Below are 17,779 nucleotides of genomic sequence, written 5' to 3'. Positions count from 1 at the left end.
CAAGAGCATGCCCCTTACATATCCAGAAATAGGGACACATTTGCAGTCAAGTTCAAGCCCCTGCACCACTCTCAGACATAGTACTGGGCGCTGTGTGTGTGTGTGCGTGTGTGTGTGTGTGTGTGTGTGTGTGTGGTCTTAAGGCCAAACAGTGCTGTGAAAGGTACAGAATTGGGGGAGGGAATACAACCTGCACGTTCTGCCTCTCTTTGTGCCTAGACTTATGGCAAGGTTAGCCCCTGAAATGAGGAGTTCGGTTTCTGGCTGGGCAACTCCATGCAGGGATTCATAAACTTCAGAGAGGGAGAAGGCGGCTTAAAAGCATTAACAATCCTAGCACCAATGTGCTACTGTGTTTAGCATCAGCTCACAAGAAAGGAAGGCATGGCTTATTAGTCACATGAAAATACTAGAAGCAGCCTGCCTCCTGCATTACTGGAAGAATCATGACTAGGGCAAAATTAAATGAGGGACATTATATGCAAGGCTGGTAAGCAAGAAAAGCTTACTGTGTTCTCCAGGACATTACAGTTGTCTTTTGTCTTGACTTTCCTGTGACCTCGCCACAGGGTGATTTCAGCTACACAGAAGTTCCTCATTACTGAATGAAGTACAGCAGAACCCAGACCAGTTTTGTAGACTCAGGATGGCAGTTCAGGATGGCAATATATCAGCATAACTGAGATAATGTTTAGAGAAGTGGGTGGGGAAGTTGGAACTGCAGTGCAAATTAAGAGGAAGCCCCCTCCCCGCCTCTCCAAAGGTCTTGGATACTTAGAAATATGGCTGTAGTATTTTACTTTGTTATGGCTCCTAGAAAATCCAACAAAGATATTGCACTAGCAATTGCTCAAGACTTAAGCCCAATTGAGAGCCAAAAGCAAGGGGACAGGATGAGGGGGTGATATAAGTCAGAAGTAGGCAAGCTGGTGACCTGGAGGTATTTTGGGGCAAAACTCCCATCAGCCACTGCCAGCATGGCCAATGGTCAGAGATCATGGCAGTTGTAATCCAAAACATATAGTGGGCACTGGGTTGCCTAGCCTTGACACAAGTCTACAGTTAGTGCTGTTCACACTTTTCAATGAAGGGAAAGTCAAACAAGCATCAGAATAAACTGAGTGTGCATAAATAGAATGCAAGGAGAACTCTATTATAGTCCCCACCTATTCCAAGAGCATAATACTTTTTTAATTACTGGAGATTTTAATATTTTAACTATTTTTATGTATTGTTCTGTCCTGAAAGCCAGCCAAGAAAATTTTAAAATAAAATAATGAAATGATAATAATAATAATAATAATGGAAATAATGAAAATAATAATAATAATGGACGATGTTTCTGGAGCAGTGTAGGAGCTGCTTCCACCTGGCTGGATTGAACACTGCTCCAGTGTTGCATAAAGAGGATCAGAACCTTCAGCTTGCCTCCGCTCCTCAACTCCACAGCTGAGCCAGAGGGATGAGTCCAGAGCAGGGTAAAATAGTACCCACGATTGGACAATGCAAACAAATGCAAAACCAGGACTGAGTACCACACAAACCAGTCAGAACACATGGGAGAAACTATGTCTTTTATTTTACAAATAGTGATTTACTGGCTTAAAAAAAACCAAACACCATAATTTTCCATCTTATTGTGGCCTCCAAAACAACGGTGCCTGCTTGATTCAAGAGCCTGTCTTTCCAACGGAAAACAGGAGCATCCTAAAAGAATACAGCAGCCTACTTTCTAGGAATGTGGTGTCAGGAGAAAGGCTGCAGCCTAGAGGTCTTTAAGGAAGTGTGAATTTGGGGGAAGCAAGAGTTCAATGGTGCCTGCTCTCTCCTATTAAGAGTCTAGGAACATCTGCTGGAATACAATAGTTGCATATCTCCAGATGCCCACGAAGTGGCAAAAGTATGACATGAAGGACAATACAAAAGTTTCAAGGATAACCAGGAATAGAGAAGGTGGGGTAGGAAATGGGGTCAGCTTCCCATTAGAGATGAGGCAAGAGAGATAAGGCAACATGTGAATCCTTTGAGGGCAGCATATATTTTCAAGGAACGCAACAGAAGAAGAAACATTCACCCTGCTCTGTTCCATTGGCATGCGATGGTCAGTTGCACCCCTCCAGAAGAGGAGACCAACATTCTAGAGTTTTGCGGCTGCCAGAGCAGTAACCAGATGTACAGGAAGAGAGGTGGCTACATCACCTCGTAGCCACTGCGGATTCCTTTCATGAGGCAGCAGGCAAAGATGATGCCCAGGAGCTGAAAGAAATATTGACAGAAAATGATGTGAGATACAAGATTTTCTTTGCAAATAGGGGAACGCGTCACTTAATAAAGTGACCCTGGTAAAGTAAAAACTTTGGAAATGGAGACCAAGCTAGCCTTGCAACAATTTCTCCCACCCTTTCATAGGGGGTATAAGAAACCCCTCCTCTTCAGCTTTTAGATGTGCCACTTCAAGTCATCTTTGCTTAGTTCTTCCTCTTACCTGCCCCCAAAGCTGTCTTGGCATCCAGACTATGAAAGCTTTTAAATGGCCAATAGGAATAAGTTGTATAATAGAGGCTTTAATTGCTTGCGGTTTGCACATTCACCCCACTATCATCTATTTGCAGGTTTCTGTAGCATTTCAAACACTGCAATATTTTGTTTGGCTGAAGACAGCGGGAGACTCTGGGTGTACACCAGAGAAAACAATCTCTATTATACCACTTTCTGAATTATTAGAATGTACCATGTCTCTAGCTCAGATAACTAAAGGTTTCTGAAAGGCTGGTGAAAAAATAGGCACTTCCTGGGATTCCTCCTTGCACCATGCAACCAAATGAACTACACTGGACACAAAATGAGGAAGCTAGTTTCATCCTTGCTAGGAGGGCAAGGAATAGTAGCAGGTGTTTCCCTGCAAATAGGAAAAAGAAGGGATTCCAAAAACATCCTGGAAATTCTTTTAATGCATCAGTATCAGAGTGTGCTCACAACTTTAATGGCTCCCCCTCACTCAAAAATATTATTGTTAGGTGCTTTTAACAGTTTTAGCACTATACGACCAGTTCAGCACTCTGAATAGACACCATTTAAACTGGCTTTTCAGAAGTAACACTCAATTTTAAAGATGTTTTGCACTACCGCTTGTGAACAGGTTTTACACCTGCCACCACTTTGGAAGAGGAAAACTCTTAAGAGTGTTCAACAACTGTATATGTTCCATGTATCACATGCCCAGCCTAGTGGCCATTAGGCTCTTCCACTCAGCCTCTTGGCTGGGGATGATGGGAGTTGTAGTCTAACATATCTGGAGGATGCCAGGCTGGGGAAGGGTGGACTACAAGGACTGAAGTGCTAGAACTGCACTCCAAACCTTAAAGGCACATTAAGAAAAGAGCAGAAATCTCAGATATACTTTTCCTCCATTCCACCATCTCCACATCCTGTAAGATTACAAGAGCCCCCACCCAACCTTTCTGCTTGACCCTATATCTCGAAGTCTTGAGGAGAGATGGGCAGGGGATAGAGGGATGAAGACCAATCAATAAGGTCTGAGCTCCTGAAAAACCTAGTCCAGCTATCAATTCAGAAAGCTCCACTGCATGTATGCAAGTTTAGTAGCATACGGCTTATTGCTGCTGTTAGGTGTAAGCACTGGATACAAGCCTCACACAATATCCTCTCGTGTAAATTAGTAGATTATAGGCGGAAACTTTCATTTTCTACAAATCCATATCATTTCCTTTTAAAATGTCAATACATGCTATTCACATCCCTTTGCAAAACCCAAAAGATCCTGAATTTTATTTGCTTAACATTCATTTCAAACAAAAGCTCAGCTTTGATCAACAAGTAATACAGAATACCAGAGGTCAAGGTAGACAGACACACCCCTTTGTTTCTAAGTCAGGTTATAGCTTGCCCAAGCAGCTATACCTCTGGGGGTAAGCGACACAATCCCTCCGCAGCCCCCAACACACATACACACAGCCCAATCTGCTCGAGCCTGTAATGATCCCTTCTAATCTACACATTGGACGGGAGACAGCTGTAGAGCCCACAAGGCTAGATTCATTTCCTTGGTGCAGGATGTGCCCTGAGAGAAAAGGCAGCCAGTGCTCCCAGGTCTGCACTAGACTGTTAAGGCAGCAGCACCACCAGCCCCTGCTGAGATGACAGCAGGCAGCACTGACATCTCTCTCCTATGCATGTCACCCGCTCTAGGGAGACAAACTTAGGCTAACACATTTCTACCTTCCGTAGTAAAGACTCGGACGCCGGAGAATGCTCAGAGCTAGGGCAAAGGCGCACGCACCGTTCAAGAAGTTGTAGAAAGTTTAGCGGGTAGCCAAAAATACTAGCTCTTCAGTGAAATAAATCAAGTTTTATCTCAGTGCAGGGAGGACATCCATTGCACCTGCACAGATCAGTTTGCTGCTGTCCCCCCAGGGGACACAAACACACACTTAGCTGCTTTTGGCTGAACCATGCAGACCAGAGGTGGGGGATGTGTGGCCCTCCAGATACTCCCATTAGCCCCAGCCAGCATAGCCAAGGGTAAGGGATGAGGGGGAGCTGCAGTCCAGCAAGGGTCACCTGTTCCCCATCCCTGATGTAGACTACAAAATTTACACTTTTGTGCAACACAAACGTTTTTACTTTTTCATTGCAGCCCACCATGTGAACACTACATGCAGATTTAATCTGGGGGAGAAGACGACCTTTAAGACTTAAGGTTGTGAACAAAGCCTTGGAAGCATATGTACAATGCTTGGTGAAATCTCAGGAGCCAGCAGTGGGGAGCCAAGCAGGATTTCAGAGTCCTGCATGGGTCTTTGCTCCTCCCCATAGATTACTGAAAGCAGAATGATGGAAATATTTAACCCAGAGCATTTACCCTGCTGGCTGAGGAAGAATCCAGCTTTTCAGGGTGCAGAACCTTTTTCTTTTTAAAGCACAGAATGCACACAGACCTGGATGAAGTTTGCCCTGGCATAACGTAAGTGTGCAAACAAATACACTACACACACGCACACATACACACAGTTTCCTACAGGCTATTATAATTGTTGGTACCTCAAAGAAGGCAATGCCCAATGCCACTGCAGCCACAATTACAACGTGCTTCCTCAACCACCCTTCTATTTTTGATACACAGCCCTGCAGGGAAAGAAAACAGGAACAGTGTTTTACAGGATCCATCAGAACTCTCAAGCTAGGTACTCTGGAAAGATGCCCTCCCTTCCCATCACTCCCCAATACAAACCTCACTGTTGACGTTGTCTTTAGTTGGGTTCGTAGTGCAATTGCGGTTATCCTTGCAGCATGATTGAGGTACACTTTGGGGGGCAAACCCTGGCACACTAAACCAGTCAGTATAATTAGTGGCTCCACAGCAGGAATACTATAGTTGTGGGAGGCGGGAAGAGAAGGCACAGAGGTTAGCATCTTCTAGGATTTTTAATCAATCATCTCACAGAAGAATGTTTCCCTAACATACTTATCCTCAAAAATCCTACAAGGCAAGCTATTATTATTCCCATTTTGCAGATAGGAAACTGAGGCCCATGATGGGCTACGGTGATCGTGCAAACCAGGCCACTGAAAACGTACTAATTTTTGAAGAACTGATTTTTGAAGAAGCACAAATGCTACGTGGCAAGCTACTTTTGAAAGTGAGGGTGTTTTCAAAAGCAGTCTGTGACAGGGCATGAAGGGTCTGCTGAGGAGTCAAAAATCTGACTGGGCACACCTAGTTCCTTGGGAATGTTTAACATTGCACTCCCTTTTTTTTTTTAGTTCAGGCTCTGGTTTTATTCCCAGCTCTAATATCAGGATGCACTGTTTAAAACCAACAAGATGGATACCCTACCATCATTGCCTACCCAATAATTAGGTTCAGAAAGCAGGGCCTCTATGTTGCACTCACCGTCTTCTGCACGTCGTCCAAAGCCTGGGAGACATGTGTGTTATTTTTGTAGTTCACCATTTCTTCCCTGACTTCTTCATCAATCAGTGATTTGACCTGGGAAAAGAAAGGGTGATGAAGATGTTTAAGCCTCATCGGGTTTAGCCAGGACCCATCATGAATAATGAAGCAGCCCTGAGGAAGGCCATGCCTACGTGGGTAACAAGGCTAACTTCTGGACGGATTCTCTTAGGATGGCCAACAACCTCAAGGCCAATCCAATGAAAGGTTTTTTTTATCTGTAGGTACTCCACCTGGTCCTTTCCAGGGAGTTTCAGCAAGAGTCTGAAGGCGACTGCAGAACATCCAGAGATCTCTCTCTTACCTTGTCCTTGAAGATGTAGCCAGCAATGGCAGCTGCAATCTCCACCAGGAAGATGAGTGTCAGGAGGATAGCAAACTATAGGAAGAAATAACATTTTTAAATGCCTAGGAGTGCTCATTAATGCCCAACCTCACTGCCCCCTTCTGTTTTGGGCTATACAGTTAAGGAGGAGATGAAGATCTATTTCCGCCCAGACCCATATAAAGCCCTCATTCGGAGACCAAAGATTGTGCCCACTCAGGAAACAGCCCTGCCCCTGAACAGGAGAGCACCTTGCCTAAATGACTTGACTCTAGTTTCCTATCACGGCCTACCCAGTCAGAGAACATAGCGCCCATTCTTATTCAAAGACTCCCAGGTTTGTATAGTAAAGCCAGTCATTACCCTATTCCAAAGTCTAATATTCGGGGTGGGGGAATGAGTCATCCATCCCTGTGTATCTTAACATTATACTTCTCCACAATTCTGCCAATGCTCCCAGCTTATAGCCTTCCCCCTTTCCCATAATCCTTATGTCATGGGACCCATCAGTATCTCCCAATAGCAGATGACAGAACTCCTTGTGCTCCGTATCCTTTGCTGTGCTAATGCCCCTCGAATATTAATCCACAGTCCATTGCTATACCAGGTCCCAGTTTCTGCTGGGATACACACACACGCACGCACACCCTGCAAGAGACATGGATTAATGTTAGTGGGGCCCCTCTGCCATTTATGCCACTGAGTGTATCAAGGACTCTAGCTCTTTGGGAGCCAACTAAACTTTCTCCATAGCCACAACACATCATGCACTGTGTGCCATTTGCAATCAAACCCCATCAGACTTAACCTAACAGAGCATAAGTGCCATCGGTGAATTGTGTGGTTACCTATTTAATTGTCAGCAGATAGGAGTTATTATTTTAATTCTGCTATTCTTTAACTATTATTCCTTGCAGCAAAGGAATGGCAATCTTGGATGAGTTTCCTGTTAGGGAGGGTGAGGGAAGACAGAGGTTCTAGCCAGAAGTTCAAACATGCTCTGTGGCAGGTCTGCCTTTGCCCACATAAGGGCCATATTAGTCCCTCCCCAGGCCAGACAGAACTATAAACTAGGGCACAAATGCATTTCAGAAAATTGTACCCTATGTCATTCTGCATGCATGTAGAATTATGGAAGATAAGTCCTCAGCTTTTAGGTGGCTGTGTGTGTGTTTTTTTAAGCAAATTTCTAGTCCTTAAACTGTGATGACAGACCACAATGTAGGAGCAATGCTGAGAAAAGTCCCAGAGCGGGAGGGGCATGATTAGGAATCCCAGTGGTCAGGACTTCAGTGCCCTACCTAGCTCCTTGCTCCTCCCCATGAGGCAATAAGGAATACATGCAAAATATAGATAGATTTCCCAAATTTACTTTTCTTTGGCACAAAGTTAGGACTGTAAAAGATTCAAGAATACACACCGCCTTGACGTAGCTATTCAATATTGTCCGAGAGCTCAAAATCAAAGCCCCCTTATACAGAATTCACAGGTACCACTGAACCCTGAGCATCTTGGTTTCCCCACCACCATGGTCCAAGCCTCCCTTGCTGCAGAGAACATCACTCCCTGAGCACTGCCAAACTTCTTCATAGACTAAAACGTTCTAACAGGCTCTGCATAGGGCTAGATCTCCCACTCATAGTATCCTCTCCATGCCGAAGCTTCCCTCAACTGCAAAAGCTTTACAGTACTACTTATGGCCATCACTCAGTACAAGAACACATGAAACAGCATCAGTTTCAGAATCTCTAGCCCAAAATGGCTCGGAGGGTTGACTGTACAGGGCTAGATCTGAGATAGGGCAAAGCATAACCCATGCAGCACAATCAACTTGTGTCCCCCCGTTTACCAAGCGCCAAGAGAAGGAGAACAGGAATTAGCACCCCAGCTCAGATGCCTGGGATGGATGGAATATTAGAAGCTGGAGTTGGGCCAATACGCTACAGCAGTTCCATCAGTCCCTCAAATCTAAAACATTCCATTCCATCCTGCTGTGCCGATACCCATTCCACAGCTCCCCTTCATTCTTCATCACTCCCTCACCGTTGTGACCATGCAGTAGTTCTCTTTCATTGCTCCACAGCAACCGAAGAAGGAGATGAAGAAGACTATAACACCCACAACCAGGATGACGATGGGGGCGCCTGAGGCAGAGGAAGGACTGGTCATCATCAGTGTCTTCTTGAGCTCCATCTGTACATATATCCCCAGTGCAATCAGAGCAATGCCACAGAGCTGCGCAGGGGAAGAAAACAAACCATCAGTATTGCAAGGATAGAATCAGAGAGCTGGAAAGGACCTCGGAGATCATCTAGTCCAACTCCCTACTCAATGGCGGCAGGGAGAGCATCCTTGGATGATGAACAGAAGGGCGGTGGTCCTGAGGTGCAGTGGGCTATTGCATACAGAAATACATCCAACTAGGGTTTAAAAACAACAACAACTGTCCCCAGTGCAAGTTACATGACCGAGTATTCTGAGAGGACATCCCCTCTCTCTCAGGTGTGGCAACCCTCAACCAATCCTCTGTGTCTAGGCCAGAACTGGTCCTAAATACCTGGATGTCTGGGTCTATGCTGCACTATACTGGCAACTTCTGGTTGCATCTATCTTTGCAGTAGTCCTAGCAAGCAATTGTAAAGGTTGGGGAAAGGTGAACCTTGCAATTTTCCAGCAGCCAGTTACTTGTTCCTCAGCCTCAGAATGGTAGCATATATTTGAAACATCTAGTAGCTGGCCAACTGGACCCTCTGTAGACGTAGAAGATATATCCTATTCAATATAAACACATAGGCCCAACTCTGATTATATCCTAGCATGTTAGCAGCCATTTTGGCAACATATGGCTTATGTCAATAGGGGACACATAGCTTCTTAAAATGTGGTGCTCTTCTGCTCAAACTACTCTCTGTAAAGCAAACATGGTTTGCCAACCACAGAGTTTCCTAGACCCAAGTCTGGGTGTTCCATCTTTCATGATAGGAAAAAAAAGGGGAAGTCATAGGTTACACAAGTGGCATGGGTTTTTTTTTTAAACTCTGAACTGTTTTCTTGAAATGGGATGGGGTAAATAGCAAGTCTAGGTTAGCCACCTGTTAAATTGAGCAAATGAAGTTGGGGACAGTCTAACCTTCACCATATCAGTTGGGGCAAAATAAGGAAGATATCAAGGAATGAAACCACAGTATGATCATGGGTACAAGTCATATTTTAATTGAACATTAAGCTGGAGAACAGCTGACTTAATGCCTAATCATTGATGTATACACAACTCCAGTTTTCATAACACATCTAACATTTCTCCAAAACAGACCCTCTTAAGTTTAAGAGACTACCTGCTGTTGCTCTTTGCTACTGTCCAAAAGCTTTTCTCCCCTATGTCCCCCCCCCCTTTAATTGAAGGCAGGACTGATCAGAGGACTCTTTCTTAAGAGTACTTACAGAATGTTTCCTACTTATCATAGACATTGTTCATGTATTTTATGAGTTATCAACAAAAGCTACACAAAGATGGCAACAGAACACATGCAATCCCACACACTCTGCCAAGAACTGGCAGTATTAAGGATTCCCATTTACCAAAAAGGCTAGAAGAGAGGACTAATCAGCTCCTATAATTATAATGCAACCAAACACGTACACTCCCATCATACTCAGATAAAAAATAAATGTGTGTCCTTAACACCCTGATTTTCACACTCAAGGTTGTATACGGGTTGAGTGTGGGTTGTTGTTGAATTGTGAGTTGTTCGTGGTTAACAAACCATGGTTTGTTAGTTCAGCTGGGTTCAACGACCATCCACACTCAACCTTGTGTGTGGATTGTCATGTTGTGTGAATCCAGTCAATAAGACTGGGTTCACACAATCACAGACGGCTTGTTCTAGGGTTTCAGGGCGGTTTGTAAATCACCCCAGCCCCCTACCCTCACTGCGCCTGGCAAGGGTAATTATGCTAATTAGGTGGCTCACAAACAGCACGTGAGGGGAGGGAAAATAAGCCACTGTGGCTTATTTTCTCTCCATGATTGTGTGACCCTGCCCTAAAAAGGCTTCTTCATCCCACCTGATGTATCCTTTTACACTGACTGCAGTAGCCAGCCTTTGGGTGACTTATGAGGCCAGGTATATGAGTAAACTGAACATCAGTTTCCTTTCCTTAAAAACAAACAAACTTGTCTAATCTCACAAGGATCTGGTTCTACTCGTCATAGAAGCACAACTCAAGCACAGCTGGGAACATAAAATATCAGGGGAGGTGGACACAGAATGGATGGAAGAAAATAAACACAGTTTGAGCATTCCATACTTAAGCCACGGCCTGCAGTCTGGTCACACGATTTTAAAAGCTCACCTGTTCTTTTGGTTAAAGATATACTAGCAGGATATTGTTGTAATAATATGCTACCATAATTAACAGTTCTAAACAAGCCCCAGCTGCAGTGTGTAAAATGGTAGGCTATGTACTGCATGGGTGCCTCAGCATTCACATTTGTCCACTAGAATCACAATGCATCCACCCACCCCACACATTACAAAAGACCCCCTTGCTGGGGGAGGTGTTAACAAAAAGACAAAGGTGGTGAATGACAGCTGTACAAAATAGTTTTAAAAGGCACGAACAAGGACTAGTTTAGAGCAGCTATTTACAAAGGAGAGGTACGAGCAAAATCAGGACTCTGATAAACAGGGACTACTGGAGCATATGCAAGACTGACGACGCAAAGCTACAGATGTGGGGACAAGAAAAGGATTTCCCTTCAGCCTAGATCTCCAGAGCATAGAAACTCCCTCCTTCTCTAGCTTGCTCACCACCCAGTTCCCAAATAGTTGCTGGCATGCTTCCTGTAGCTGGTGTTTACTTTGCCCTATCACAGCAGGGTGGACCCACCAAGGCAAAGAGACCCAGCCTACTTCCAGATGGCACACAGTTCTTCCCCATGTTCTTCCCTATGCCCTGACCTTAGAAAACAGACCAACAGAGATACATTAGCCCCATCACTCTGCCAGACAAGAACTCATGTTACATGTGTAGGGGATAACCCCATTGGCCCAATACAAGGGTAAGATGAAACTCCACAGATCTGATGTGGGTGGGTGGAGGGGGTGCAGAAAGGGCACACAAAAAGGAAGTGTTAAACTTCATTTTCTCACCATCACTCACAATATCCCAATTCACTTCTGCCTTGAATAACCAGTCCCCCACCCTCTCTTGAAGAGTTTATGAGAATTCACATAACTATGCAGGGAGCCTCTGGGAAGCAGACAAAGATCCGGCATTTGAAGGCTAGTCAGCATCAGAAAGGGCCACAGTCAGTTTTGTTTTGCAGGAGTATTTCAGTCATGCATGCCATTACCCTTTTCCTTTCTGAAGGCAAGGACCCAGTGTCTAGGTCAGAAGTAGGCAATTTGCAGCTTTCCAGATATTTTGGCCTACAGCTCCCAACATCCCCCACCACTGGCTATGCTGACTAGGGCTGATGGGAGTTGTAGGCCAAAACATCTAGAGGGCCACAAATATCAAGGGAAAATTTTCATATTTGCTCCACAGCATCAGGGGTGAGAGAGTACATTGATTTAATAGCCTTTGCTGCTGTTTGGTGGGTGAGAAGGGAGGATGGGTTGGATCCAGTGGTGCAATTCTGCTGACAGAGCTACTTTTACCAGCAGAACCAGGAGGGGGAAATTCCCCCTACCCCTGCAGCCCCCACACACCCTCAAAATCTGCTCCAGAGAGCGAGGAAACCTCTGAAGTAGATTTTCAGATGGTGTGAAGGGCTGCAGCAGGGGCGGGGTGGGGGATCCTGTTGCGCAGGTGGACATCTGCTAGCATGAGATTAGATTTAACCCAATAGGTTTAGGCTGCTCCCAGACAAGCAACCCCCCTCCCCTCGTTCCCTTCCTCTTTACAACTGGCTGTTCTGTGTAACCCCATGGGGACTGCATCAGCCCCCATTCCAACTGCTAGTCCAAACAGACAAATGCAGTCAAACAGCAACAGTTAACAAGGACTGCACTAATCACCGACATTAGGTGACATCTCTTCTGTAACATGCTTCCCTATGTCCCCCAAAGTTCATGTTGTGGAGGGAAGATGCTCTCTAAATACAGTGATCCAGCCTGGATATCTTTTCTGAAGTAGCAACCACCACTGAAAGTGGCAATTACTCACTTTCTGATGCAAGACGGTCAATATCTTTGTTCCTTCGCTGTCCTTCTTTTATCAGATGCAGGCTACATCTGGCTGCTGTGTACATTTGAGCAAACCATTCCATCAAATCCACAACCCTGCCAAGAAGCAGCTGGCTTATACAATGTTTTCTGAGAAAAACACATTTCCCAAAGCACAGAAAGAGGAAAAGGGAAGGGCAGCACAGCACTCTGGGTAGCTCTCATGAACAGACCCCTGCCCCCTCAAAGACCTAAGCCAAGTTCCGTGTGCAGTCATTTTCTCAGAACACATTTCCACCCCTCATCCTTTCTGTGCCAGATGCCAACTTTTGCGCCCTTTTTTATACCATACAGTGCGAGACCATTTTAACAAGCAATTTTAACAAGTCACTTTTCTCTGTTTCCTACATTGGTAATCGGAAGAAACAGCACATTTATTGTGGCAAAAGCTTTCATGAGCTGGAGCCTACCCAGCGCATCAAAAGTTATCCTTAGTTGGCACATAATCTCACACACATGTGTGAGGGGGGAAGAAAAGCTTTCAAGGTGAGGCCAGAAGGTCCAGGAGGACAAGAGATACATCTGTGCAGAAACAGCTATAAATAATCCCGAGTGGGTACAACCCACTTTGGTAGGTAAAATGCAGTAAATTAGGGTGATTAATCACCTGAGACACTTAAAGAGTGAGATGCCCATTCCCAGCAGTCTATTGAGTCTGAGAATGATTGCAAAGTTGATGCTAAGGAATTCTTTAGCAGCCTTCTAGCACACATGCATCAGTTCTCCCTCTCCTCACACACTGACGGAGGACAACACTGAGGGTCAGCCCAAGACATTTTGCTGCCCAAGATGAAGGACAAGATGTTGCCCCTCTAATTCCACATACCGAAGCTGACTGGAATAGCAGTGGAATCTTACTTCAACATGGGGCATCGTGATGACAGGACAGCATTCTCCACCGCACATGAAAGCAGCAGGCTAGCTTAGGAGGCACAGAGCAGACCACCTGGCACACACAGGTCAGTCCTCCAGCACCTTGCCACCATTCCCAACCCAGGTATCTGCTGCCTGAGGCAGCTGCCTCACTCTGCCTAATGGTTGGGCCAGCCCTGACAACACTTCTAGAGCTAAGGGGGCTCTAGCCCATGAAAACTTTGCCACAATATGCTTGGTAGTATTTAAGGTGGCCCAGGACTTTTTGTTGTTGTTGAAATAGCTAATTCGGCTATACCTCCGGAATTGAATGGAAGCGACATTTATGTAAAACTCAGTTTCTTATAAGAATGTTTGGAGATTTAAGGCACAACAGCAATTAGGCCAGATATGAGAGATATTGCGAAAATGCATAAACAGCTCGGAGCAAGGAGGCGCCCCCAAGGAAATGCAATCATTTCCTCCTTCACACTGATGTTCCATTACTTCCAAAGCAGAGATAAAGTGAGGCAAAGCGACAACTTCAGTCATTTCCTTCTTGAATATCATACTATGATCACACCAAGTACCCATCTGCAAACAGATGAGCCTCTAAGCCATCCGGCTCTCCTAGTGGAAGTGGGGCCTTTTGTTTGTACAATTCTAATTCCAAACTTTCAAAGATGTAGGTTTCTACATGCAAGAAGAAATTTGAGAATCTAAATTCTTTTAGCTCTTTAGCTGAATACTGCAAACTAGCGAATACAAAACAATTTTAACTAGGTTTCTACTATTCACTTTTGGGGGTATTGGCTAGGTTGTCAAAATACCTAGCAAATTGAAGGGGAATATCTTTCCCAACTCATTTAATACATTTATGTGCCATTCTAAAATCATACCTAACATTCCTTGATGCCCTAGTCAAACCTCTATCCTGGCTCTAGAATCTGAAATAATTTCCTATAATAATTAAAAGTCAAGCCTCAAAGTCAATTCTATTTTGTGAGGTCTCCCACATCTTCTGGTTGTTTGTATATGCTCTCTCTCCTTGACACATCCTCTGTGCAATACAGGATTTGTCAGCGTGAGCATTGGTTGGTGGGAACAGAACACCAAACTTGTTCCTGTTGTTGAGCAACAGAAAGGCAAATGCTCTTCCCTTAGCATTACATGGGTGACTCAGCTGGGGCCGTTCAAAGTGCATGAAACCCCTGATCCCATACGTCACAGAACACTGCAGTGGGTCCAAGATGTCTAAATGTGTTGTGAAAGAACCCCATCTGCTTGGCTCCATCACTAGAAACTGGCCCCACACCACGTACAGGTAGATATGGTGAACCACCTGTCCTACTTGCCTCACACAAAATGTCCTGACAGCTGCTGTGATACAAGCAGAGGCTTTACTACCCCAGCAATAAGAGTAGGTAGAATTGCACTGCCAACTCAGCAGGAAGAAACAGATCCAGAACTCTTTAGCTCTCCAGGTAGTTATGTTTAGCAACCTCATTGCTCAGACCCAATGTAAAGCCTCAGAAGCGTTTGTGGGGTGATCTTCCCACTTCCTCAAACTCTTGCGTGCCATTTCTATAGAATGCATGCAGGGCGGATGGTTTTACACTGGGTTGAAAATAGGTCAATGGCTAGACCGAACAACAAACTATGGGTTAACCAGGCTCAGACAACATACTCAGCAACCTACAAAGGAGCCGATCATGGGTGGTTGAGTAAAAGTGGAAGTAGCGAACGCGCTGCAGGCAGCGTGTCCGCTCTCTTCTGCTCATACACAACAGCCCATGGATTGTCTAACCCATGGGCTGTCGTGTTGTTCAAACCAGGTCATTGACTTATGGACTTCTTGTTGAACCACCAAGGTGGGAAATTCAGCAACCTTGAGTTTTCAGATTCAGAGCTTATACTGACTTCTCCATGAACAGAAACACAAGCTCCATCCATCATAGGAAGCTGCCTTATATCAAGTCAGACTGTTCGTCCATCTAGCCCAGTATTGTTGACAATGACTGGCAGCAGCTCTCCAGGGTTTGAGGCAGGAGTTCTTCCTGCCCTACCTGGAGATGGAACTTGGAACCTTTCTTTTGAGCTTCACCCCTCAGAATCCCAAATCATCCTGGAGAAGGAGGCTGTAATTAAATTTGTTTATCCAGTTTGTGAATTATTTAGCTGTCATGGAACTGTAATTGTTTTTGGAATTTCTTTAGGATTTTAAGTCTGGCTCTTCCCCAGATCTGAATTCTCAGGGTTCTCCAGGGGAAAACCATGACAGTTACTGGTTTGAGAAGTTTAAAACATGACACTATGGATGTGCACAGATTTTATCATCTACAGAAAAGTCCTATAGAAATATAATGTAGGCAAGGAAACCAGCCAAACTCCACAAGACACACAACTCCTCAAATCTGGAGCAACTTGGGAGGGGAACTTGATAATGCCTATAGGAGCTTGCTACTTAAGATGCACATCATATAGCCAAGCCATCAAGAAATCATAGTGACAACTAGAGTTTAAACTAATGGCCTAAGGGCCAATTAGCCAATTTCTATGCTAAACAGGCAATATCAACAGCTGCCTAACACATTTTGTACAAACATGTCCCAGAGACTTTCTGGAGGCAGTGGCGATTAACAAGGAACCCCTATTCCTCACCATTTCAGGTGCCAAGGCCCTCAGTTAACTTACCCAGAATATGAAGTTGAAGAAAAAAACGAGGAATTTCACACACTTCATGCCACCTTCAACACCCATTTTGGATATTCGTCCCTGTAAGGGATGGGGTGGGGAACAGGGAAAGCGAGAGACGTGTTAGATCAAGAGATCATCACAGGGAGGAGGGAGTACTAGGGAAAGCGGAGAGCGGCGTTATTAATACAATGGAGGTTGGAAAAAGGAAACAGGAAACTTGGAGGCGGAGGTCTGGCGACGGGAGAAGAGGGCGAGGATTCCAGTAACCGGGGCAGATTTTCCTCGAGGGGCTGAAAGCCCTTCTAAAAAGCATATATCAGAAAGAGATTGTTAGAAGGAAGCGCAAAGCTAGGTTCAGGGCGCAAGCCAAACAGGACACACAGGCCCGGACCAGCTGAGGAGTCCCAACTTCACACACACAGCTCTCCGGCTCCCCCATTCTCCCCCTCCACCCACTCACAAGACACAGCTAGGCCTGGCAACTTGAAGTCGTGCAACTCCTCTCCAACAGACCAATACTGCACATCGAGATATCTGGGGTGGGGGTGGAGCTGAGTGAGGGAGAAAGAGCGAGGAAAAAAGAAGGGTTCCCTTTTTTTTTTTTAGCAGCGTGGCATGTAATCCAAGCCAGCCCCACCTTCGCTTAAAAAAAAAAAGAAAAGATGTGGAGTGTAAACGCGCTGGCTTCTTGGGTCACTTCACGGTCCGTTTAGAATTGGCAAACTCTCTCCTCTCCCGCCTCCCCCACCCCTTAGAAAGCAAAGCCAGATTTTACAGCCTAAAGGGGGGCGGGGAGAGGGGATACACAGAAAAAGCCCCAACAGTCTAGCAGGCCCCTAAATCTACACTCCCCGCACTGACTACGTTAATATACTTTCTGCCCCGTGAGCAAAGATCCCCGCGCCCCCCCCCGACACTCCCCCGCGCCCCAAATCCCTTCTTGCTTCGTTTACCTTTTAACGCCCTTCTCTCGACGGTGGAAAAACACTCAGCAGCGCGGTCCAACAGGGCAGTAGCGGGGACAGCGCTGCTCCGTCTCCGTCTTATATCCCCCCCCCTTTTGCCAGCCACTCCTCCCCTAGAGGTCTCCTCCCTCCCCGCCCCAGCTGCTGCGTAACGATGGAGGGGAGAGCCCAGCTGCTAGTCATGTGACGGAAAGGAAAGCGGTGGCTGGGAAGGGGTGGACTTGCCTTGGGTCCACTGAGTCAACAGGGAAGGGAGGTGGGGTGGCGGGCGCGGAGGGCAGCGGCGAGCGCTCGGCGGCCGCCAGCTTGCCCTTGCGCGGAGTGTCTCCGCCCCCTGATAACAGCCGCCCGGCGTCTTGGCAATTTCGCGGCACCTTAAATACGAACGAGCGTGGATGGCCAGAGCTGTGGTGGGCCAGAGAGTCCACTTCATCAGACTCACGAAGCGAAGGATAATCCGAAATTGGCAGGCGTATATATTTATGCGCGCGCGCGCGCGGTGGTTTCCGGGGATGTGGCGAGAGGACGGAGCGGCATGAGCTCTTGGGGAAACACAATGCGAGAAGGAGAAGAAAATAACTCGCTGTGATGGATCTTTTTTAGGCGCCTCAGCACTGACGACGACTCGCTCGCAGTTCCCAAAGCTTATCGATTGCGTTCCCCATCAGGCTGCAATCCTACATCCACTTAGCTGGGGTGGAGTAAGCCCTCCACCCCAATTCAATGGGACTTACTT

The 17,779-nt window shown here is 45.8% G+C and overlaps 1 protein-coding gene across 1 annotated transcript; it reads right to left on the bottom strand.

Moving 5' to 3' along the window:
* Positions 1-1,548: 1,548 nt before the first annotated feature.
* On the bottom strand, positions 1,549-17,136 carry CD63 (CD63 molecule). The gene is made up of 8 exons (XM_084837287.1): positions 17,032-17,136; positions 16,076-16,156; positions 8,343-8,534; positions 6,279-6,353; positions 5,915-6,010; positions 5,252-5,389; positions 5,062-5,145; positions 1,549-2,256 (listed from the first exon to the last, which is right to left on the bottom strand). The coding sequence occupies exons 2-8, from the start codon at positions 16,139-16,141 to the stop codon at positions 2,191-2,193; spliced, it is 717 nt and encodes a 238-aa protein (XP_084693413.1). The 5' UTR covers positions 16,142-16,156; positions 17,032-17,136; the 3' UTR covers positions 1,549-2,190.
* Between the last annotated feature and the right edge of the window lie 643 nt (positions 17,137-17,779).

This window comes from Heloderma suspectum, chromosome 2 (assembly GCF_057233095.1).
Source record: "Heloderma suspectum isolate Gila_16-S chromosome 2, 16-S_ref, whole genome shotgun sequence".
Classification (NCBI taxonomy): Eukaryota; Metazoa; Chordata; class Lepidosauria; order Squamata; family Helodermatidae; genus Heloderma; species Heloderma suspectum.
Note: the sequence above shows the minus strand (reverse complement) of the source record. Positions and strands in the feature narration are given on the sequence as shown.

What these genes read in the sequence shown, in the direction of transcription:
- CD63 (XM_084837287.1), bottom strand. Translation starts at nt 16,141, where the DNA reads ATGGGTGTTGAAGGTGGCATGAAGTGTGTGAAATTCCTCGTTTTTTTC. An exon ending in TCTTCAACTTCATATTCTGG is followed by an intron (nt 8,535 to 16,075) that starts GTAAGTTAACTG and finishes TCCCCTGCGCAG; the next exon opens with CTCTGTGGCATTGCTCTGAT. An exon ending in ACTACTGCATGGTCACAACG is followed by an intron (nt 6,354 to 8,342) that starts GTGAGGGAGTGA and finishes TTCTTCCTATAG; the next exon opens with TTTGCTATCCTCCTGACACT.